Source organism: Hesperophylax consimilis, chromosome 13, assembly GCF_061612785.1.
Source record: "Hesperophylax consimilis isolate HC1 chromosome 13, BYU_Hcon_1.0, whole genome shotgun sequence".
Classification (NCBI taxonomy): domain Eukaryota; kingdom Metazoa; phylum Arthropoda; class Insecta; order Trichoptera; family Limnephilidae; genus Hesperophylax; species Hesperophylax consimilis.
The window spans coordinates 25858771-25884011 of NC_142848.1; the positions used below are offsets into that span (position 1 = coordinate 25858771).

The 25241-nt window shown below is 33.8% G+C and overlaps 1 protein-coding gene across 2 annotated transcripts in view; it reads right to left on the reverse strand.

Moving 5' to 3' along the window:
• LOC149418670 (oxysterol-binding protein-related protein 9) overlaps positions 1–25241 on the reverse strand; it is a 250556-nt gene that overhangs the window by 130217 nt on the left and 95098 nt on the right. The window contains exons 6-7 of one of the 2 annotated variants that reach the window (XM_089638914.1): positions 22410–22500; positions 19653–19742 (exon numbers count right to left, since the gene is read on the reverse strand). In XM_089638914.1, coding sequence (XP_089495040.1) covers positions 19653–19742; positions 22410–22500 — 181 coding nt within the window. The remainder of the gene's footprint in view (positions 1–19652; positions 19743–22409; positions 22501–25241) is intronic. The other variant, XM_089638916.1, reaches the window with a different exon arrangement.

Here is a 25241-nt window from a genome sequence, read left to right on the forward strand (position 1 = left end):
TAACACCAGTAGTTCGAGAGCTTTTTCTTCATCAGACAATTAAATTTCTGTCGAATCGTAATCTTTCCGAAAATTTATTGACTGAGCGTAGCGAAGTTGTGTTTCAACTCGACCACTTTGCATTTCGTCTGTGTGCAAATATGATTGTGTGTTCTGAGTCCGGTCAGTACCTTTTTACTACGCCAGAGCGCGCTCATTCGCATAGACTACTGATCACAGAACTGCTAGTTTATCTTTAATCTGTACCCAATTCCGGCCAACTTTGCTTTAAAAAAATCATACCGCTCCAGCGGGTTTTATGAAAATTAAATTTAAAAAAAAGGATTTTGCAAGATTTTTTTTTCAATAAATTTTACTAATTCGACCCTGATTTAGGTTGCTACCATGTTACCTACTTACTGGGGATGCGGGAAACGCAGAAAAAAGCGTATTATTTATCTAAGCATGAACTCGGCTATATTTTATTTACAACCATCGTTGAAAGCTTAGTAGCTTCTAATTCAACGATGTGATGTAGCTAGTTTTTCGTATCGTATTTTTTCATATGAAAATTGGGTTTATTAAACAATTCTCGGAATGTTTGCAGTTGCAAACATAACACGGATGCCAAACGTCATAACAATAATAATTTACTACCAGGAAACGCACTTGAAAGGAATTTTAAATAAATCAATGTTTGATCAAAGTTAGGTTGTGGTGGGAATCATATTTACATTATTTAAAATACACGGTGTCGGAAAAAACTGATGAATCTACATCACATCTGGAATCGATTTTGAAGTATAACTTTTTTTTATTAGTGCTTTCGTTTTGGAGTAAATCGAGTCTAGAGATGGAATTTTTTAGGCATAATATGATATAGATAGATACAGAAAATATGATATAGATAGAAACAGAAAATAAAAATGTTAACAGTCACAACTGGGACTCTATTCCATATCCTCCAGTTTTACCGGGACCGGCGTCTCTGCCAAGTGAACGAGCGCTTGTAAATTTGATCATTTTTATCGATCTCATATTTCAATGAATTACTGACATCATCCTCAATTTGCGACAGTTTTTAAAATAAATACATATGTTTCAGTAGGTTATCCCTAATAAATTGAGTATAAAAATTATTACAATTCACGAGCTTGGGCATGAGGAAAGGAATGGGGGGGAGTCGAAAATCTGTATCTCAGGAGAAGCCGGATAGCTAGTAATTTGATAAAGCATAACATGAGAACGACGGCTATTTCAGGATGTCCTTCAGATACATAGATATCGATCTGCAGGTACCCAAATACATCCTTACAATAAAATAATATTAAAAATAGCATAATTTTGGAAGTTATATGGCAAAAATACGCAAGCGTGAAATTCAGGTACGCACCAAAAGCACACTGCCAGAATTACATAGAATTACACACGGGTGAGTTACACATGGAAATAATTATACCGACTAAAATTACACCCACCGGAATTACAGACGTCAAAAAAACCTAAGCTGACAACATTATTTTTTTTTCGAAAGAAAGCAAATACTTTGATGTGTGACATTATATATTAAATGAAGAAAACACACTTTGTAATACACCACTTTTTTAATTTATAAATGACAGCCAAACAGTCAAATCTGGTTGGCTGTCATTATTTAAAACGTTCTAAAAATATATATATTTTGACGTAGGTAATTTTAGTAGGTGTAATCTCTCCACGTGGGATTTCAACCACGTGTAATTTCGTCTTGACACCATTCTTCGGGAGGCTGTCACCTCAGATTGATCGCGCAAGTTGGAGGGTATGAAATATAACGATAGGGGCGGAGCTACGGAAATAGAATTCCCACCGAATATGAAATATTTAGGGGCAGGAGAAGCTACACATATAACATTCTCGTTGGGGAGGGAAGAGAGGGTGAGTTTGAGCCTTTTCGTTGGGTACGATCCCGCGAGATATCGGAAACACGGCATTGCAAAAAAAAAACAGATCGATTCTGTTGAGATTTTCACGGCGCGGGCAGTTTTCGTTTGATGTTTTTCTTGTGGAATAAATATACATATAATTAATAGCAATGGAAAAGGCTACGTTATTAAATGATGAAGGGAAAAGTGAGTGGAAAGAAGTGATGCAGAATCTGTAGATCCAATAATTGTACTGAATATTATCAAATTTTCTATATTTATAACTTAACCAGCTACCTTACTGGTAAGTTATAACTCTTCCTCCAAAATTACAACGATCCCGGTATTTTTAATCGAATCTGACCCTTTTTCTAAATGATTACGAAATAATTTAGTAGTATTAACACATGTTAGCGAAAGACACTTAAACGCGTCTTTTGCGTACTGTTGGCACAGAGCGGGAGACGATTGAGAGGAAGCTACAAGCCAAAATTGTGTATATTCTTGGTATACCTAATTTCGTAGGTAATAGGCATCAAAATCGCTTGACAAACGGAGTCTTGAAACGTTCGATTTCAAGCACAATACTGGTTTTTATTTATTTTGTCAATCATTTTATAAGAAAGCAAAAAATTTAATCAAGTGAAATTGTCACAGACAATATTAGCTATGATACTGTATTTTTTTAAGTTGTTTTGTTTACGCGTTTATACATTTCTATTGAAAAGTATATTTTTTAGTAGTTTACATTTATATTTTTTACTGAGTAATTTATTTTTTATTTGTATTCTACTCAAGCGAAACGATAGGAAAACCTGCAATTTATCTAAAGCATATTTTTTGGTATTCATAATGTACACCAATTCGTTATAAATATTAATCAAAATAGTGATTTAGCATTAAGCTTCGCCTTAAAAGCGTTTTTCTGTATTTTCATGCTATTAGTACACGGTGGGAATCGTCAAAACTTGTCGTTTTCTGTGAAGTAAAAATTAACGCCAGATCGTGTACCTACTACGATCCAGCAATTCGTACAATTATTGAATTCGTAGATTTATTGCCGGGTGGCAGACTCTGTCATACAACATACACTTGAATTATTATTATAACATAGCGGTAACATTTCGTTTTGATCTATAGATTTCTTCAGTGTTGTAGCGATATTCTTTGCTTCAAGATCAAGACGTTCTCCATTTTCGTTTCTGCCTCCATTCCGCTGTTACAATTATTTTTAGTCAATCTCTAACAGAATTCAGACGCACGTGTAATTATCGCCAGGAAGTTTATTTAAAACACCGATTTTTATTGTCAGTCAGACGAGAAAAAAGGTAAACAAACTAATTAAGCACTTAACCTACATAACTAACTAATGGCTCATTAGGGCTTCTTAGCTAATAGCTCTGAAAAACAAAGGGATAAAGAAAGCGGTGGTTTGAGTTTTGATATAAGAGTTAACTGTTTTAGAGTAGTTAGTTAATTGGTTGGCAATAAAGTTTTTTTGATAGCCTACCAATACTAAGATAGATAATTTAAAAATAGATAAATACCACAATCAAACTAATTTTGGTTGTCTGTAATGATGTGCGAGATATGAAGTATTTGTGCGTAATGTAATACTTAAAATTGATCACGTTCAATGAATTGCAGTGTCCATCATCAGGGCAGATCCGGTAGATCCGAAGATGTGTAAAACGTCGGATAAAGAAGGAGTTAGCGCAACACGGCATAACACCCCAAAAACAAACAACAAAAAAGCTTTTGGCCGTGAGAATCTAAAAAACTTACCTGACGTTCAATGAACTTTCAATTTTCAACATTGGAACTGATTGTGGGAACCAAACGGTAAAGTAGGTACTTACACAATTTAATAATTATTATATATTTGAAATATGCACTTCTTTATTTTTTTTTTATTTAAAAGAAAGACAAACATTCCCGGGTTATGAATAACCTGACAATATTTGAAAATCTTCTACTACCACCACAGTAAGCTGAAAATGTTGCTTGTGTTGTGATGGAGGACTTAGCCAGCCGAGGAATTGAACACACTACGCCTGGGTGGGACCCAAACGCGATGTCAACTCGGCCATCGACCGGTCGCAAAAATATGTGTGTTAAAATATATATTTCGAAAGGTACATTTTAATGGAAATTTCCTTCCACAATTTGACTTTCATTTTAAGGGGAATTTCCTTTCAAAATTTTATTTTAGTTTCAATGGGATTTTCCTTCCACAATTTGACTTTCATTTTAAGGGGAATTTCCTTTCAAAATTTTATTTTAGTTTCAATGGGATTTTCCTTCCAAAATTTTACATTCATTTTAATGGGAATTTCCTTTCTCAATTTTACTATCATTTAATGGTAATTTCCTACAAAAATTTTACTTTATTTTTAACAAGAATTTCCTTCCACAATTTTATTTGTATTTTAATGACAAGTTTACTAACATTTAAATGGTAATTTGATTCCACGATTTTACTTTCATTAATAGGAATTTTCTTCCACAATTTTGTTTTATTTTTAATGGAAAATTCCAGCCACAATTTCACTTTAATTTGAATGGGAATTTCGTTCCACAATAATTTTATTTTCATTTTAACGAGAATTTCTTTCCACTACTTTAATTTCATTTAATCACAAATTGACTATAACTTATCTTCCACATTTTTTAAAATTTATAAATAATACTGTAAACATACGGAATATAATGAAATATGTTTTTCCATGTAAAAATTTAATTTTTCAAGAAAGGACCACAAATACAATATTGGATTGAATCACCGATCCAATATTGTATTTGTATGCCTTAAGTATAACGATTTACAATATCATCACAATGTCACTTAATGAGATAATATTATCAATGCTCTGAGAGCTTTGCTTAAATTGTTATACAAATAAGTCAAAAATAAATCCAACAATTCAAAGAACATTGCAGAGATTGTAACAATACAACGGTAAACTCTTGTCACAGTTTACCTAGGTGTCACTAATTACCACAGTTGGTACTGAGTGCTCAACGCCCTACATATGAAGTCATCAGATGATTGTTATCATTTATTTTGTTAGTGGACAGATGACACTAATGACTGATAATTACTAAATTGGTGTTTTTGTTTTCAGAGAGAACTTGACATACTTAAAAAATATTTAAAATATAAAAAAAAAAAAAAAACAAAAAAAATTAAAACATTTAAATTATTAATGTTCGAGTGATTCAAATTGTCACAAATTAATCATTCAAAAAATCAATAATGATCAGCGCTATTCAGAATTTTTGTATTTAAACGGCAACCAATGATTCACCGAAGTGTCAAACAATGATTCTCGGCCCGTTTCAGCTTTTGGTCAAATTGTTAAGTCATTAAACATAGGTAACGATGCTGTTATGCTTGATAGAGTGATGCTATAGGGAAATTGCCACTTCTGATAACAAAATAAGAATTTATTGTATTGAGAACTAAAAATTTACTGTTACGGCGATGCACTACGTAGTAATGCAAAATCACGTGTTTTTGGTTTGAAAATTTAGTCGCCTAGAAATTTTTCAGATGCTTTAATTAAATACTGCAAGTAGAATACATCCTGGCCTTTGAAATAATCGAGTATTTTTTAGATAAGTCTTTTTATAAGCCCAGAAAAAAATAATGTATAAGGCCTATAAAAACTGTTTAAAGTTCAAAATTTCCTACTTACGAACCCATTTTCGGTTATGGTTTTATTGTATAATATTATGGCAAATTAAGTTATTTATAAAATGATCGAAAAACATTTAAATATTTGTGCCTGAACATCCACAAAATAAAATAAAAGGCACTTTTTGGCTTTAATTTCACTTCTTGCATAAATCAAAAAAGGTGGATGGTGTTAAGCGGGAATTTAAGCCTTATCGCCATCTACGTAAGGTGTGTTATTGATAGCGGCTAGATTCAAAATATTACACGACGTAGTGCATCGCCTTAAACTTATTGTGAAATCAGATATGAGCGCATCAGCAGAATGCTGACCGCAAGTTTTCTGTAACGATTTAAAAAGTTCCATTTTTGATTTGCCACCAAAAAGACATTTGCGTTTTTATTCGTAAATTCGGCGACATTGACGTCACGCCGGGCGAAGTTGGTGAAAGCCATCTTACCAGATATTGGCGTTTTCATAATGTCATAATGACGTTGTAGCTAGTTAGGAACCGTTTCGGAATGTGCAGTTTTTGAAATCAAGAAATATAAATGAAAATGTTAGAATTACATATTTTTAGTATGATAATGATAATCAGAAAAATAAAATTTAAATCTTCCACACATTTTAACGGCATTCATAGTTAAATACCCAAAATATGCCAACAATTAAAGGCTTTATCTACACGATATTTTTCACTCAGAGAATGCACATTTTGAATTTATTCTGTAGGGTTGGATTTCTTTCAATGACAAGCTTAATTAACTATTTTTTGCATAAGCAAAGTTGCACATCTATTATTAAAGTAGGTCGCATATTTTGTATGTCAGTGAGAAAGTGGGACTATGGCATCCCCAAATCGGGGTACGTTGTTAGGCTAAAGGAAGTGAGGAAGCGAAGGAAAGGGAAAAAGATTAGGAGGTACCTGGAAAGTGGTCCTTCACCAGGTAGGTACATACCTAGACTAACTACCAGAGGCGGCTCGTGACTGAAATTGCCAGCAGTGAATTTCTCTTTTAAAATTACCCAGTGTGTAATATAGGTGAAGAAAATTAATTGGGGTACTGCAATTCATTCATTCCACAAGTTACATAATATGTAACTATCTATTTACTTATCTTTTACTTATCTATTCAATTATTTTACATATTATTTAAAATAATTGAATAGATAAAACTGCTCTGTCAGCATTCGCAAAAACATCTTGAAAGTAAAGGACACGCAATTCATCGCCGAAAATATTGCAAAACTGATTAAATTCACCGCGCAAGAGTGCCAATGTGTGAATGTTGTAGTGCTAATATTATAAATTAGTATTCCTAAACAAATCCATTCCAGACTCATTGGACAGTGCATAATTAATTAAGTCGTGCAAAAAGTATGCGTCGATAGTGCACGGGATGAGTTATTTATCTGCACTTACATGATTTGCCACTATTTATTTATTAATTTATCAGGCTTTTACGTATGACATAGTAACAATTATATATTATGCACAACTAAACTGCCTCCGTAACAATCTTTTGTAATTGTTGAGTAATAAATTAAAGATGTCCACTGACTTCCACAGAACTTGAAAATTGATGAAATGTCAAATTCTGTGAAACAACCCGTCCTAAGTCAGTGAAAATCCTTCTGTCCGATAATATAAGCACATTCATTTCATTTAAAAAAGTAGTTCAACAAAATTGCTGGAATACCCATTTAAAATTTTTATTTTGTATTATTGCAATAGCTTATACATGAATATTTTAATGTATACATGGACGAATTGTTAAGTCGCCTAGGCATCAGAGCGGGCTGTCGTATTAACGATGTAAACCACATAAGTTTAAAAAACTTATAAACCACATAAGCTACGCGGACGACATGATCCTCCTAACTCTGTCGATCAAGGGATTAAGACTACCGGTAAATATTTGCAAGAATATGGAAAACGTCATAATATGATGAACAACCCGAAAAAGACAGAATCGATTGCGTTCCACCACGGAAAAAATCCAGATACAAGTAAGATGCTCCCCGTATACCTTAACGAGGCAAGAATAAATAAATATTTGTACGTAAAATACTTGGGGCACATTTTTAATCAGACTTATCGGACGATGGCAATATCGAACGATAAAAGAGAAGCCTAAGCATAGTGTCTAATATGATTGCCCGCAGATTTTGCAAATGCAGCAATACTGTTCAACGCATTCTGTACCGGCCTGTACACGAATGAGACATGGTGTCACCATCGAACTTGCTCGATGGAACGACTCCGAATTTAATATAATGACGCCTGTAGAATCATATTTGGATACCGAAGATACAGCAGCGCATCGACAATGTTCCCGGAATTAGGACTAAATGGATTTGCCGGCCTGATGAGACACCGGGTCACTGAAGCCAGGATGCGGCTTATGGCCTCCGCCAATACGGTGGTGACCGTAGCCTACCAGCACCAAGCGCCACTCCTGAGTGAGCGCTGGGCCCAAGCTCACTCAAGACCACACCATGCATTATTGTCCTTAATTGTCAATTTATTTTTCTTCATCTATTTTTGCATTTTTCACATATCTATTGTACAAAAAATATGTATAACTATATGGGACGTGTGGGATTGCACTAACCTCCCCCACATCCTGGAATAAAAATTATCTGATAGTATTATTACGCTAGCGTCTGGACGATCTAGGCCCTCTGATTGGTCGAATTCAAATTGTATGTTTCGGGTAAATCCCTAATAGGGGGTCTGCAGGCAAAATTCGACCACTCTGCCCCTCTGGCGGTATAAGAACGAAACAAATGACTGGCGCGAATATTTAAATATGCAGCTAATAATACGCAAAATTACTTTCGACCATTAACAAGCGTTTAATAAGAAGATTTCTTCTGGAAGCTTATCACTTTGTGATGGCATTATTTATTTTATTAAAACATAAATAACTTTGTTAACATCACTTAATTACATACAACCTCCACATGTTACATGAACGAAGTTCACCTCATCGGGAGTAAGTATACATTGAAGTCAAAAATATATTGCACAAAAATGTCTAGTCAAAGATTTTCGACAGGTGAATAAATTTCACTGGTTCAGAGGTATTGTAGAGAAGAAAGTGGGAAAAAAAGTTTATATTGTTAGGATCTGTGATACTCCGTTGACTTGGAAGAGGCATATTGATCAGTTAAGGAGTTTATCTGTCAGTTGGGAAGAGGAGAGTGGAGAAAAAGGCCTACCCGTCGCGTCTAAGGTCACGAAATGTGCTTCAGACGAGTTGAGGACCTCAGATTTGTTGAAGGGGCTAACGTGGAGTTCTCCTGATTTCAGATTACCGATGGAAGATTGATAGCAGCCTAGTACTCAACCAAGACCATGGGACGGAAGACTTCGCTCAAGGCGTCCTGAAGGTCCCCCCCAGAGAAACAGAAATACTTAAGATAAAATATTTAAAATCATGTCTTTTTTTGTGGAATTTAGAATGTAAAATCGTGTTAAAGTGAAATATTTAAAATCTTATTTATTTGTTTGTATAGCATCACTTGTGATAATGATGTATTGTAATTTTTGTAGCCTAGGGTTTTAGACATGGAACTAGGATCAATGGAAGCGGCATAATTTGTCGAGATGTATTAAATAATACGCAAAACCAATGAAGCTCCCATAATTGTCAACGCCCTTGTGGGGGGGGATAGAGACGGGGAAGAGCGGTAAGCGAGCGCGGAGGGGGCCGTGGGTCAGAGTTAAGGGCCGAACTGTGAACGGGCTGCAGATTATTTTATTTATTTTTTATTAAAAAAACATCCTTAATTTTTTATCACATTTTGGGCATACAGCGCATTACGCATTATTTGCCAAACAAAGAATGGTGGTAAAAATATAAAATTAACTAGTGCATAAAGGGAAGTAAAAAAAGATATACATATTGTTTATTTATTTATTGTACCATACATTTTATTGTTAATTACCTAAATCTGATTTCACGTAACTCTTTTTTTGCTAAATCAAGATTATGATCGAATCGTGTAGTGCGCGTCCAAATAAATCGGTATCAATCTCCAGGGAATGTTTAGCAAGTGCAATTGGGTGAAAAACTAATGTTATGAACTTGCTGAAACTCGCAGCGCCATTCCTTGGTGCTAATATTGCGCAATTCATCAGTTTGAATAGATTTTTTTTTTGTATTAGGTAGAATTATTTTAAATAATCAACAGATTTGCAGAGTACAATTTTGTGCATTATTATATTCTTTTCTAATGTAAACTGGTGCTTGACTTTTAGGAAAGGAGTTGTCGTTAATAATATAGGAAAAAACATAAAACTTATCCATCACACTAGACGAATCAAAAAGACAGAAAACATTGCAAGTTATAAACCCATATTGCGATGAAGAAACTTAATTTATTTTGTAACAAAAATTGACAACATCCTTCCTCCAGATAAAAAAAATATTGGAAAAGTTTCATGAATACAAATCAAAAATAAAAATCTGGCTGAAAGAGTTCGATGAAAAAACTCTAATAAAAACACTAAAAACGACATAAAAGTCAAATTAAATAACTTTACAGTGTTACAGTGTATCAACTATATATATACTAGCTGACCCGGAGGGACACATAATCACCTATTGGTAAGAAATATACTTTACGACCTATTCTCAAACCTAAAAAATATACATACAAAATTTCATAAAAATCGGTCGAGCCGTTTCGGAGGAGTGCGACCACAAACACCATGACACGAGATTTCTTATATATACATATATAAAGATTTATTTTCAAAGAAAGACAAAAATTTCCGGATTACGAATAACTTGATAATATAGAGTTAGGTAGTATTATTTTATTTAATCAACAGATTTGCATAGTACAATTTTGTGCATTATTATTTCCCTATGGAAGCTGGTGCTTGACTTTAAGAAAAGGAGTGGTCGTAAATAATATAAGAAAAAAACTCTACAGTTTTACAGTGATAACAAAAAAAAGAAGAAAAAAAATCAAATTAAAGATAAGTACAGGAGACATGAATAACAATTTTAAATAATTAATAAAACATTATGTTATAAACACAATTTATAGGCATGATACAAAATGAATAAATATAAACATCAAGCCATGGTTCCAAAAATACGATAAAAAACACGGAATATCTTAGAATATTTATCTACACCGGAAAAAAATAAAATGTGATACAAGTGAACTTTTAAGAGTTATTTATCGAAAACCTAAAATAGTGACACACATCTCGTCGTACCGACGCGCGCACATGCGCGATTGTGACAAAACTAGGATTTAAAGTACGACCTAGGTATATATATATACAGACGGTTCCCTGATCAACACATCGACAATTCAACACACATTTTAAAAGTACATTATAAAGTCATTAAAAACGAAGGAAAAAAAACCTAACCTAACCTACTTAACCCAATTAATAAAGTTTTTGTTTCATCACTTTCCATGACTTTATACCACTTTTAAAATTCGTGTTGAATCGTCGATGTGTTGATTTATCAGGTCACCATACAAGACAAATCATTATAAACGTGTGTTATAATTAATAAAAAATAAAGGTTTGTTGGTAATTTTTAATTATTATAAAATAAGTTGACTGATTCGGCCCATTGACATTCGTCCGCCGCGTGATTCCGGGATGGCCATGCTGGCTGATGGCGGTTGAAATGAACTCGTCAAAAAATTAACTATAAAATGTCTAATTGAGCGGTGTTTAAATACTTATATGTGAAAGGTAAGGCCGTCTTTCTTCTTAATTTTCTTCACAGAATTGCTTTTACACAATTTTACGGCGCAGTTGACCATTTTTCTATGTTTTATCAACGTTTTACTAGGAGCTCAATACGCGACCGAGGTGTAAAAGCTAATGTCAGCCGTCTCCGTAAAATTCCACAAAATTCACACTTGGAGCGCGCGGGCACACTTCACATGCTGTCTCTCTAGTATCCATACTCTTTGGTTTTAGATTAGGGCGGGGAGGGTGGAATGTATGATAAAAAGTTGGGTATTCTAGCGATAGATGGCACCAGCCATAAAGCTTACCCCAGAGTCCGACAGATGTCGCTAGTGTGTAGCAATTGCCTGTGGAGTATCCTTGTCAGACTTCAAGCTAGTAGAAACAGAGAATTACCAACCCTCGGGTAGTGAACAGTATAGCTAAATCCAGACTTAATTTATTGTAAAGTAAATAGTGTTACGGTTGCCCATACATACTAGCAGACCTACCTACGCATCTAATTATGGATACAGCTATGCACGTGGCCGGATGTAAATCACGCGCTCACAGCATGTCAACACTGTTTTGTTTACCCATACAGACTTACTTACGTATATGTAAACATACCTACACAAGCGACTGGTAGTCAATCATGCGGCCGCTGCATGATCGGCGAGCGTCTACACGTACCTACAGCCAATAGGAACGCGTAAATGTAAACATCACCATATATGGGATACCCCTACCACTCGCCTCGACACGCGAGCGGGACATGAGCCAGCGAGACGAGGCCGCTCGCCAGTTGCCCGCCCAGAACCTTGCACCTGTCCACAACAGACTGAGGCGGTGAACTTGTAGCCTCCCGCCCCAGTGCTGCGTATCCGCCCACGCTGTCCAGCCGCCCACGCTGTCCAGCTGCCCACGCTATTGGTTCTCTGCCTGACGCCAGCAGCCAATACTCCAGGCCCTCGCCGGCCGCTGCCAGGTGCAAGCCGCGCCCGGAGCCGCCCTGCCGCCCATGCCGTTCCTCGTAGGCGTCATGCCGCCTACCACCGTCCTAGGCGTCCTCGCCTATGGCCTTCTTCGTTGTTAACACGTGTGCTACTAATGTATTTAATTCTATTAGAGCCTTTAGATTCAATAGAATGCCCTAGTAAATACAGGTCTTAAACTGGCTATTGTAATTGTCTAACATTCCCCTGTTATGTGTTAATAAACCTGTCATCCCAAAATTACCTGTTTCATTGGACATTGTACTACGAAACCCACCCCCAGAGATGGAGTTCTATCCTCTGCCGGCACTCTTGTGCGGCGAGCGTATATTACACTTTTACACAATAATCTTATAACTTTATATCTTAACACTGGAATATACTTAGGTTAAGTATAACACTAGTGACCAAAGTGGTGCTGTGTTACCGAATACACTATGGTACGGTATAACACTGGCGCTACAGGTTAGCCTTTCTGCATTATACATAGAGTTATGTATAACAATACACGCAATTAAGAGTAAAGAACCTTTTACTTAATCAAGAGTTCCCATCACACACTGAATCTGCTAGTAAGCAGAGATATAACAATCATCAAATAATGACAATCAAAGCCAGACATCTGAGTAATCAGTCTGAATCAATATGTGAGGGGAAGGTCGGATTGTAGTGAATAAGTAATACATTCTGCACCCTTAGAGGCAATGCACGCTAATAGGGGAAGTTGTGGTAACGACGGCCCCGGTGCATGGTACAAAGTTCCACTTAATTAGCTCCAGACATGCAATGTAATTCCGCACCGCTCAGGGGTCATTGTCAAGTAAACGTGTATTACTTTGCGTTATGTGGTGGAGCACTTAGAATAATGTGCTTTGGAAGAAAGTGGGAATTGAAACTTGTGGTAGGGTAGGGTATCGATGGTATAGCGCACAGATGTTTTAATAATAATATTTGGCTAATTTATATAGCGCCGTTTTCGTGAGAAATCACCTCAAGGGCGCTTAAGTGCGATGAGAATAATCAATTTTTCAAAACAATTTACTTTAAGGTCAATATAATGAATGTCAATTTTTTGTGCAAAAGTTCCGTAATTATCCACTCGAACAATAGCTACCCGAATTTGGGTAGCTCCGCTAATGCCCTGTTTAATATAGGCAGGTGATTTTTATGAATAAATATGAATTTATTGTTTTTTATAATACCTTAAATGTGGTATAAAGAGTAACATATAATGACAGATGGATTCATCGGATTTTAACCACAAACGCAAATTATATGTTTTTATATTAATATTCGGAGGTATGATTTTTGGAATGAGCGCAGCCGAATATAATATATCTCTTGAGTGGTTAAAGAAGATCACAGAGTAAAAATGATTATTACGAATAGGTGTTACAATTTTCATCATTCTTATACATATAACCAAAGATATTAGAAGAACGAGATATGCTATGTTGTCCGCCGGACCGTAGGCGGAGTACTACCTAATTAGGGTACTTTGAATACTATCGGGACGTGTACGCACATAAATCTGTTCTTTGTATTAGTGCGGATACCTTAGCGTAAGCGAAGGTGTGCTGTAGTATTGGTGAACAAAACCGGCGACACTGGGCAAAACAATTCCACACAGTATGAACTGCTCATAGCACATCTCGTTCTTCTAATATCTTTGCATATAACTGAAAATGGTCCTGCCTCTAAGAGCTTATTGCAACCTCTCTTTCTGTTAAATGCACTGTTTATGAGAAAGAAGAAGAGGTTACAGTGGACCTTTCAGCCATACAAAATAATAACGATGGCAAAGTGCACAATTGCGTTGTGTGCAATTTTATTCAATTAGCACACCATATGCAATGCATCTCTCAAGATGATTTAATTAGAATAATATGAACAAGTCTGTGGCAGTGGCATACGAGCAGTAAGGTCTCTAGTGCGGTATTCACATAAAAATGATGAAAAATAAATGCGCAAATAACAAATGTGATAATATATCTCATATATTTTTATTGGCAAAAACTAAAAAAGGTCTGCCGAGGTCGATTTTTTTTCCAATGCCCTCCGTCATGTACAAACATAGCAAAAAATCATAACTATCCTGTTTAATGCAAGTTAAGTTGTTTAAATTTGCTGTACTAAAAATCGAGTCGCGCAGGGTTTGTTGAACGGTGAACGGGAGAATTGAGATTGTTATTAATCCAATTTGAGCAAAATTAAAAAATAAATTCTTAGATGGTTTTGACACTTAGAGAAAGTGCACAGAGAAACGTGCGACAAGCAAATGGAAGATAGAAGTAGACCCAAAAAGAGATGGTAAAAGTGAGAGAACCAAATTCTTGAGAGTTGGAATAACAGAAAAGTGTGTTCATGAAGGAAAGAAAGTGCAAGGACAGAATGATGTGACAATCTATTCTCCCTGCATACACCTGCAGCAAAATGGCACAATAGTTTGTTAGTCAAAGCAATACATAACAAGAAGTACAATGTAATACGAAGCCCTGCAAATTTCAAGTAAAGCACACTTATTAAAACAAGCTGTTTCAAAACGAGAAGTGCATAAAATTATATGTCCACAGGGTCAATCCGCACCAAATCATCCAGAAAATTTTGGATTTGTCACCCACCATCTCAGATTTTGATGAAACTTTAAATTTTTAATCCTTCCATATAGATAAGAAAATATACCAAATTTTACCTTCCTACCTCAACTCGTTTTTTTTTATGGGCAGTTGAAGTTTGGGCAAAATAAGCGTTTTTACATATTCCGAGCACTCCGGAAGAGCTTGTACCTTCAATGAAAAAAAATTGTATCTTTGTCACTTATAGTGCAAATGCAATGAAAATTTTCAATATTATCAAGAAAACTATGCTGATTGCAGAAAAAAATAAATAAACCCTTTACATTTATCTACTTGACTTTAAAAAATTACCAAAAGTAATTTTTTAAGTAATTTTTGGGACGGAAAAGGTACTTTACAAAAAAGCAATATCTCGGGAAGGTACAGTGTTAATGAAGTAATTTTTTTTTATTCATATCTACAAATAGCATAGAATCACATACAAAAATAAAATTCATGGCATTTTACTTGCTTCAATAAATAAAATCCATTTTAAACTTTTTTCAAACTTTTTGTAATTTTTTTTTATTCTTATCTACAATAAACATAGTACAACCTAAAAAAATAAAACTCCTGGTATTTTGTGTGCTTCACAGTGTAGAAACGTTTTTAAAATAAGAAATCTTTATCATACAGAATTGTTCTAGGTTTTTTTAAATCTAGATACAAAAATAAATAAAATCCATTTTAAACTTTTTTCAAACTTTTTGTGATTTTTTTTATATCTATTTTTAGTTTGTAATTGGGCAAGTTATAGTTTAGGTATATAGCTAGTAATATAGGTTGAATGAATGGACTAATATCAAAGAAACAGTCCTAGAGACAAGTCACTACGTGGAAATGATGTATCTGCAACAAGAACAAGACAGAACATGAAAATTACTATCTGCCTCATCACTAAGTTTTCAGGATACTACATGCTTTGTTTCCTCTGACATGCTTAGTTCTGAGTCAGCTTCAAAGCAGTGATCATCTATATAAATACAGTAGTTGTTTCATGTTATGGTGTACGTTGTTAAAATGTCTCTAATCGAAACAAGTTTAGTTAAATGTAGTGTGGGACAACATAATGGTACTGAATGTCACAAAAAAAGTTATACTAAGTCAGAGAAATTAACGAGTGTGGATTTGTTAAGTGAATTTGAAAAAAAGCTTATTCAACAAAGAAGTTTTGTATCTACAGACTTGGTTTTCAACATTTGTGAGCACCACAGAATATTTAACTTAAATAAATATGAAACATTTCAAAAAGCTTGTTTTGACCCGTTCCAAAGCCACAAAAGGAAAATTACAAAAACTTTAAGAACAGTATCCTTGGAATTTTCAGAGAACATTAATACCATTCTAAAAGTAACTAATAAAGCAATCCCTGGACAAAAAATTTGTAATGCATGCAGAGCAAAAATTAGTAAGAGCCAAAACCTTAACAATGAAATTGAAGAGCTTAACACTTTTCAAGAAGACATAAGTGAAGTTGAAAATGTTTTAAACAAAGAATTTTTTTTACAAGAAATCAACACTTCTTTAACTGACATTGGAGAATCTCCATTTAAACTACATGCAATACCATCCCACAGTAAGTCTAGTTACGCTAAACGGAAGTTAGATTCTGCTTGTTCAACCTTAAAGAAAAAAGTAAGTAAAGTTTTAGAAAAAGAATTTTCCCCAGTAAAATGTGATGCAAAAATTCCAAGATGTATTCAAGAAAAAGCTAATGACATGGACAGGCTTGTTGAGTTGGTTAAAAAAAAATTGGAAACACAAGTTACACGCCGTGAGAGAATTCAGCTTCTAACTCTCGCTCCAACTTCGTGGAGTAGAAAAAAGGTTGCTGAAGAATTCAGTGTTGGTGAATACTCAGTTCGTAAAGCACGAGAGCTACTAAATGAAAATGGTATCATTGCTTTACCTGATCCAAAAAAAGGAAAACCATTAGACCAAGGAACAGTTACTTTGGTTAAAAATTTCTACCAAAACGATGAATTTTCTCGTGTTATGCCAGGGAAAAAAGATAAAGTTAGCATAACCAAAAATGTTTATGAACAAAAAAGACTATTGCTTTGTAACCTGAATGAACTTTATGCTACCTTCAAGTTTGAATACCCTGCTTCAAAAATTGGGATTTCGAAATTTTGTTGGTTGCGTCCCAAATGGTGTGTGCCAGTAGGTTCTCCAGGCTCTCATTCTGTCTGCGTTTGTGCAATTCATCAAAATGTAGTGTTGCTTCTTAATGCTTGTGACAGTGAAGAAACGTACAATGATTTAATGGACTACTTAGTGTGCTCAAAGAACAATAGAGACTGTATGCTTCGACATTGCGATAAGTGTTCAACATCTAGTGAAAATCTTAAGAAACATTTGTTAGAAAAATTTGAAGAATGGGACCAAGAAGATGAAATTACATACAGTGCATGGGTAACTACTGATAGAACACAGCAGGTTTCAGTTACAGTTCCCTTTCATGAATATGTAGAACATCTTGTGAAGAGTCTTGTAAAACTTCTTCCTCATTCTTTTATAACAAAGTCTCAATCAAAATATCTCAAAGAGTCCCTAAAAGCACAGCTTCAGATAAATGAAGCTGTTGTGTTATTAGACTTCAGTGAAAACTTCTCCTATGTTATCCAGAATGAAGTCCAGGGTTACCACTGGACGCAAGACAGTTGTTCACTCCACCCAGTGGTAATTTACACTTGTGAAGAGCCTGGCAAAGATCTCACAGTGTCAAGCTTGTGTGTAATTTCAGATGACTTGTCACAGACATGATGTAAGTTTCGTTTACGAAACTCAAAAAATTGTTGCTCAATTTTTAAATCAAAAATTTCCCCAAATTCAAAGTGTTCATTATTTTACTGATGGTTGCGCAGCGCAATATAAAAACTGCAAAAACTTTTTAAATCTGTGTCACCATCAAAAAGACTTCAACTTGAAAGCATGTTGGTCGTTTTTTGCTACGAGTCATGGGAAATCTCCCTGTGATGGAATAGGTGGAACAGTAAAACGTCTTCTAACTAGAGAAAGTTTGCAACTTGGCCCTGGCAACACTATCACAACTGTAGACAAAACTTTTAAGTTTTGTCAGTCGAGAGTAGAAAATATATATTTTTACTTGCTGAGAAAAGAAAGCTTATTCACTTGCAGGCAACAATTACAGCAGCGTTTTTCACAAGCTAAAACAATACCAGGCACTCGAGGTTTCCACTGCTTTGTTCCTCTGTCTGAAAATGAAGTTGACACAAAAAGGATAAGTTCAGATTCAGATTATGCTTTGATTTTTAACTTCAGTGGGGAACGAAATCGCTCTGAGCAACTAAGTATGGTACAAATTTGTACAAACTCTTATGTAGCTTGCGTATATGACAACCATTGGTTTTTTGGACTTGTGGTTTCCAAAGATGAAGACGAGTGTGATGTATCAATCAAGTTTATGCATCCTTTTGGCCCAGCTCCATCCTTTTACTGGCCACATCAAAAAGAAGATATTTGTTTTGTTCCACTACAAAATATTTTTAATATCGTTGACCCTCCCACAACAAAAGGTTCAGGAAGAGCTTACTACTTTCTTGAAAAAGACGTTCATCATGCTGATCAAAAGTTCAACCATCTTATGGGTCAGATCAAGAATAAAAGTAAAAAATGAACTTGAACATTTATTTGTAAACAATATTATTGTAATGTACTTTCATTTAACCTAATCCTACATTGCCTGTTTTATTTTTATTGTATTTGTTTTTTAAAGAGTTAACTTTGTATTGAAAAGAGTTAAAAAGTTGATCTTGTTATAAAATATTGCTATGGTGTATGCATTCAGGGTAAGGAACAAGGTACATTATTTTGTTGGTGCCTTAAGCTTACATTGCAAGCTTACCAGCATGTTGTAAAGGACCGAATAAGTTTGACTTTTTTATTTGCAAATACAGTATCTAGATTTTAAAAAACTTGGAACAATTCTGTATGATTAAGATTTCTCATTTTAAAAACGTTTCTACACTGTGAAGCACACAAAATACCAGGAGTTTTATTTTTTTAGGTTGTACTATGTTTATTGTAGATAAGAATAAAAAAAAAATTACAAAAAGTTTAAAATGGATTTTATTTATTGAAGCAAGTAAAATGCCATGAATTTTATTTTTGTATGTGATTCTATGCTATTTGTAGATATGAATAAAAAAAAAAAATACTTCATTAACACTGTACCTTCCCGAGATATTGCTTTTTTGTAAAGTACCTTTTCCGTCCCAAAAATTACTTAAAAAATTACTTTTGGTAATTTTTTAAAGTCAAGTAGATAAATGTAAAGGGTTTATTTATTTTTTTCTGCAATCAGCATAGTTTTCTTGATAATATTGAAAATTTTCATTGCATTTGCACTATAAATGACAAAGATACAATTTTTTTTCATTGAAGGTACAAGCTCTTCCGGAGTGCTCGGAATATGTAAAAACGCTTATTTTGCCCAAACTTCAACTGCCCATAAAAAAAAAACGAGTTGAGGTAGGAAGGTAAAATTTGGTATATTTTCTTATCTATATGGAAGGATTAAAAATTTAAAGTTTCATCAAAATCTGAGATGGTGGGTGACAAATCCAAAATTTTCTGGATGATTTGGTGCGGATTGACCCCACACAAAAAAACCGGTTAAGCATTAATAACCTGCAAAATTCAAGTAAAGCACACTTATTAAAACATGCACTTTTAAAACGAGAAGTGCGTAGAAATGTACGTCCACATAAGAACAGTAAAACAGCCAGGTTAAGTATGGAACTCACCCGTCAGCGAGTGTTGTATGCTCGGATGGCGTCGCTCCATGCACTCGGCGCCCTCCTCAATACCCGCTATAATGGACGCACCCAAAATACCTAAAGCAAGACAGTATTACACATTGACCACGGGGTCCGCCCGTCCACCACCACCGTTCACACCAAACAAACTTGCCACAGAGGTTTCTTACAATACCAAGAATAATATCTTTTTATTTGATCCTCATTTGTGAAAATTATAAAATAGTCAGGAGTTCAGACTAATTTCTCCTGCCTTGAAAATTTAAAACAAGCTGTGAAAAGTCAGGAGAAAATATTTATGCAAGTACATAAACATAATAAGTTTAGTTGACCTCAATAAGTACAGTAAGCCCCAGAGATATGTAAGTACAGCATGGTTTGATATTCTATAAATTTATTCAATGGTAGGTAATTTGAAAAGCTCGATGCAGGTGGCATTGGTGTGGTTGTTAAAGACATTGTTAGAGAGAAATAACAATTTTCAGACGATTTTATAAATGTCAAAATTGGGGGGTTAAGGACTCAACCCTGCAGAACCGGGCGGTCCGTTTAATAGATTCCCCTATGGGAATATTAGAATTCCTATGGAAATGCTGTCCTTGTTCTACCAGTATTTCAGTGTGAGCTATTTTATTTATTTGTGTTGTAAATAATGAAATATCAGCCAAAAGAATGCGATTTTTCATGATTTCAGAGACAACTTTGGCAATTTTTTGTTAGTTAATAGTTAATGATTAAAAAATAGTCTTACCCAACCCACTTTATAATATATAATAATAAATAAAATAAAACATAGTAAAAGTACCATTTGTTGGGTCGAAAATTTAATTTATCTGCGATAAATCTATCGTTCCTAATTTAAATTAAACCCATTAAAATGTTTTTTTAAATCTTTTTTATTTTTTATTTCATCATATTTGGGAAAAAAAAATTTTTCTTACGAAGCATATAACTCATGGTTAGACATTATATTTTGTATGTAACCACAAACTTTATTTATTATTTTGCATATAGACTGGTTGCGCTTCAACCAAGCTTCATCAAGATTTAATAACAACTTTGGTTATTATATTATTACATATTCATTGACTTAAGCAATAGACAGCTTTCTCTAAGGTCAGCAGATCTAGATGTTAGTAATCGTCTAATCAAACTTTCTAGCTCAAATCGAGCCGTTTACTATGATCGTTCTTTTGGTGTAACAAGTCCGCTCATCTGGAATAGTCTTCCCTCAGCTCTTACTAATCTCCAAAATTTGGCTGAATTTAAACGGGCTTTAAAAACAAAATTATTTAAAAAATCTTACCATTCATAAATCTTAACCTCTCAGACAAAGACGTTTATTTACTATGTGTTACTTTGAGAACTGTCAAAACGTGATAATTTTTGTGTTTTTTGAAACGTAGCCTCATTCTAAAAAATGTTTTGGAAAGATTATGAAATCCACTATCGCATTGTGTTGTTATCGTAAATATTTGCGTTTCTGAATATACATTTTATGAAAACGTCAAAAATATGTAAGAATCGCTTACCATTATTTCAAAGCCGTGAAAAATGTACTTTTTTCAGAGTATCATAAAGAAATAACACTTTATATATTGAAGAAATATATTTAAAAACTATAAGTCACCTCAAAATATTAACCGTCCAAACTAAAATATTTTTAATAAATTATTTAGAAACGCAATAAATTATTAACGAACAAGATGACAGATTCAATCGGCTTAGATAATGCACTTCTACGTTCCATAGATATTCTTGAATACAGACGCGTAGCGTTATTCATTATCGATACTCTGTTTTTTAAATCATGGCAATCCGTAAACTAGTGATGGAAATAAATCGATTTTTGTAAAATCTTGCGCGTTTACGTGAAAAGACGTTCTAATGTCTTGACCGCTATTATCATATTTACGTCTTTTGACGTTCTAATGTTCTGAGTGGTTAACTTCTTTTCAATATTTTATAATTAGCCATATTCTAATACTTCCGGAAATTGTTTGGTTTCGGTTGCCTCCTTATTGTACCTTTTTAATTCTCATTTCTGAGCACAAACTGCCTCAAGTTTTATATTATGTCTTTAGTTTTAATATTCTTGTTTTGTCCTGTCCTGCTGTTATTGTTATTCTAAGTTTTGTCATCACTTTGTATAAACAGTGTATTTAATGTTATAATATTAGATCTGTATTGGGTAAGGCACACTGTAGGAATTATTTTAAGAACCACTAATACTGAATTACCATTTTTAAGTTTGTTATAGTAAAGCGCACTTGAAGTGAAATGACACTAAACTGCGCTATATAAATGCCATGTTATTATTATTATTATTCACAAACAATTTCCGAAGTAGCCTCTAAAATCACGATAAACTGAATTCTTTAATGACATATATTTTATAATTCAAAACACAAATGAATAAAAGAGCTCATATCCATTCTAGATATTTGATATACATTTATATTTAAAAATAATTATTCTGGTTGGTTAGGTATGAATACAAATACAATTTTAAGTTTTGTATGAAAAAAGTTCACCATTACTACTTACTGCAAATTTATATAATACGGGGGGTTACTGTACTGCTTTCATTAATTCAAAAAGTCAAAAGCATTTTGGATACAAAAAGATTGATGAAAATCACCTTGACTACAACTAATCTAAAAAGATGTGACTATTTCAGGAATGAATAAATAAATGAGGAATGAATGACAAATTAATTTATTTTTAATTTTGTGTTTAACTTACCATCGGTTGGGGATGCTGTGGGAATCATTTGTGCCGTGGTGATTACAGATGCTGGACCCTGGTATATGCCGTTTACAGGATTCACTGTGTTCTGGAAGAAGAGGCAAATTTCTTCAATTAAAAACTTGACAAGGCAAGGGTAAAATAAGTAAGTATTGCCGCTTTAGGAATTTTTGACTTTGAATGGGTGGAGATTTGGACCAATCCACCGTATTAATACAAAATAATGAATAGTTGCAATAATATTTAATCAATAAGCCACTTGTACAACATTTATTAAAAAATAATTCGGATTAGGCAAAAACAAGACATTCTGCTTTTTTTATTGTTTTTTTGAAAATTTCAATCTGCAAAATCGGAATTTTTTTAAATAGTATAAAATAACTTTGCTATCCGTGCTGTCTGTCTGTGCGCTTAGTTCTTCGAAACTACGCAACGGATTTTGACAGGGTTTTCACTATCATTTAGAGAATTTATTCCGGAAGGTTTATATATATTTATACATATATTACACGCATATTATATTAATAGAAAGTGGAGAAAAGTCGTGCAACGCCGGGTACACGTCAGCTAGTTTTTTTATAAACCGGAAAGATGGGACATAATTTATGGGTGTGAAAATATTTTTACTAACAAGCGAAAAATCATTTTAAAAATAAGCCAGCCGGTACGGACCATGGTGCCGATTCGTGGGAATATCCCCAGATTGCGGGGAATTTCTGAGAATTTAATTCAATTGGGTATTTTGTGATGTGGGGAAAATGGGAGGATTCTACAATATGAAAACTGATGTAACTAATACCGATTACGAGAGCATTTCCTAGTTATCCAACCATATCACAAGTAAGAACAAACTATAATTTTGTTTCCTTTCGCAGCAAATTTTTGAACAAATTTAACAATTTTATGTCTGAAGGAAAAAAAAATCCTAAAATGACTAGATAATAAAAAATACATGTTAATTTACATTTTGTTTAATTTTAGAGAAAAGGAACTTGTGTGGAATTTGTATTGCGGGTATTTTAGATTGCGGGTATTGGCAACCCTGGTTATAATATCTGTAAAATTTCTATTTTGTAAAAACCTATTTAGTGCAAATTTGCTTAACTCTTTCATCCCCAGTGTTAATTCAAATTAACATGAACTTTGTGAATTTTTTCACCGTAACGGTAGCGATTTAGAAAAGCCATGTTTTTGTTCTTTTATAGCGTGTAATATTTTCTGTGGCGTCTATTTTTTCCGCTCGGTTGAAATCCTTATTCCCGCCAAAACAAGGATAAATATGTTGACATCTGCTGATTGTGAGTTTCATAGAATTTCTGCTGTCATTGATTACTTCATTTAAGGTGAGATATCAATATTTTCTACTCGAATTACAAATATTTTAACGCATTAAGATGTGTTCTATAATAATAACATCAGTTCAATTCACTATTCACAGACATTTGCCAGAATATTGTAAATGAATTTCAATGTTCATTAAAATTAATGACAGACATGTTTTCGACTAGTATGGCGAATTTTTAAGGATTTATTATCCTAGATTATTTCTTTATTTCTGAATGAATTTTAGTTAAAATGTTATTTGTCTGTTCCTTGGAGATTATCACTACATTGTAAATGTGCATTTTTTACATGAAACAGTTATTTGTATTAGTTTTTTGTTATGTTTATTTTACATTACTATTTAAAAAATACCCTCTGACATCCAATGTTAATCCAAATTAACATAGAAAATTTTCTAAAAAAAAAAAATTTAAATACTTACCAAAAATTTTCAAATAATTTTCTGAGGTAATCAACCATTACATATTTTATATATGTGGAAACAATAATGCAGGTGTGAAAGGGTTAAACCCCCAAATTAAATAGTTTCCTCCATTCGATAATTAAGTTGAAATCAAGTTTTGTTGTTTTAAAGAGCCTTTACATGGAATTCGACCAGTTTATCAAATAGTTAATCCGGGGAAATATAATACATTGGATACCTCAATGGCGAAATAAAGAATTGCCGTTTCATCAACATGTCCATATTATAACTATTATTACTTTATAATTTCTCAAAACAACGCTTGCACAAGTTAAGTAAATAAGGTCGTCATAAAAAAACAACTCAAGATGTCATGCATGTCTGTCTGTAATGTCAAATATATTTACGTACACGTCAAAAGCAACGGGATACAGTGTTGCTTTATTTAAAAATTAAATCAGTGTGGAATTTTATAAAAAATATATCGAAGATGGGTCATTTTTACATAGTGACATCACAAGGTAAAAAACTGATTTATTTATTTTATTATTAAAAAAACTTAAAATTTTTTAGTAACATTTTCGTAATCTTAGTAGCAATGTCTATCAACATGATTTATTTAATGTCCAGTATCGCCCTGGTGTGAGACCACCATTCAGAATTGAAACTTTGCTTGAAATCACTTTAGCCATGTTTGGTGATCAGATCTGAATAACCATTATAGTACTACTTATAATACTTCCCCACCTTCCTCCTCCACATTTTCCTTCCCCACCCCACTACCTTAAGCATCCCGACATACCCCTATTGGGGTTGCCATAGTCTCACTGGCTCCAGACAATCGGGACTCTTGTGCGGTTTCACATAAAAAATTAAATTAACAAAAAATATAGCTAAACATACAGAGACTGCCCACTGTTTGTCTAAAGAAGGAGGTAGCCCAACACGGCAGAATACCCCAAAAATAAAAAAGACAATTCTTTTGGCTGTGAAAATCTCACATCATATCAGACTTCAAAATAAATTTTATTGTAACAGTCATAATTTGGAGAGTTTAAACATTTTACAAATGTATAGTATGT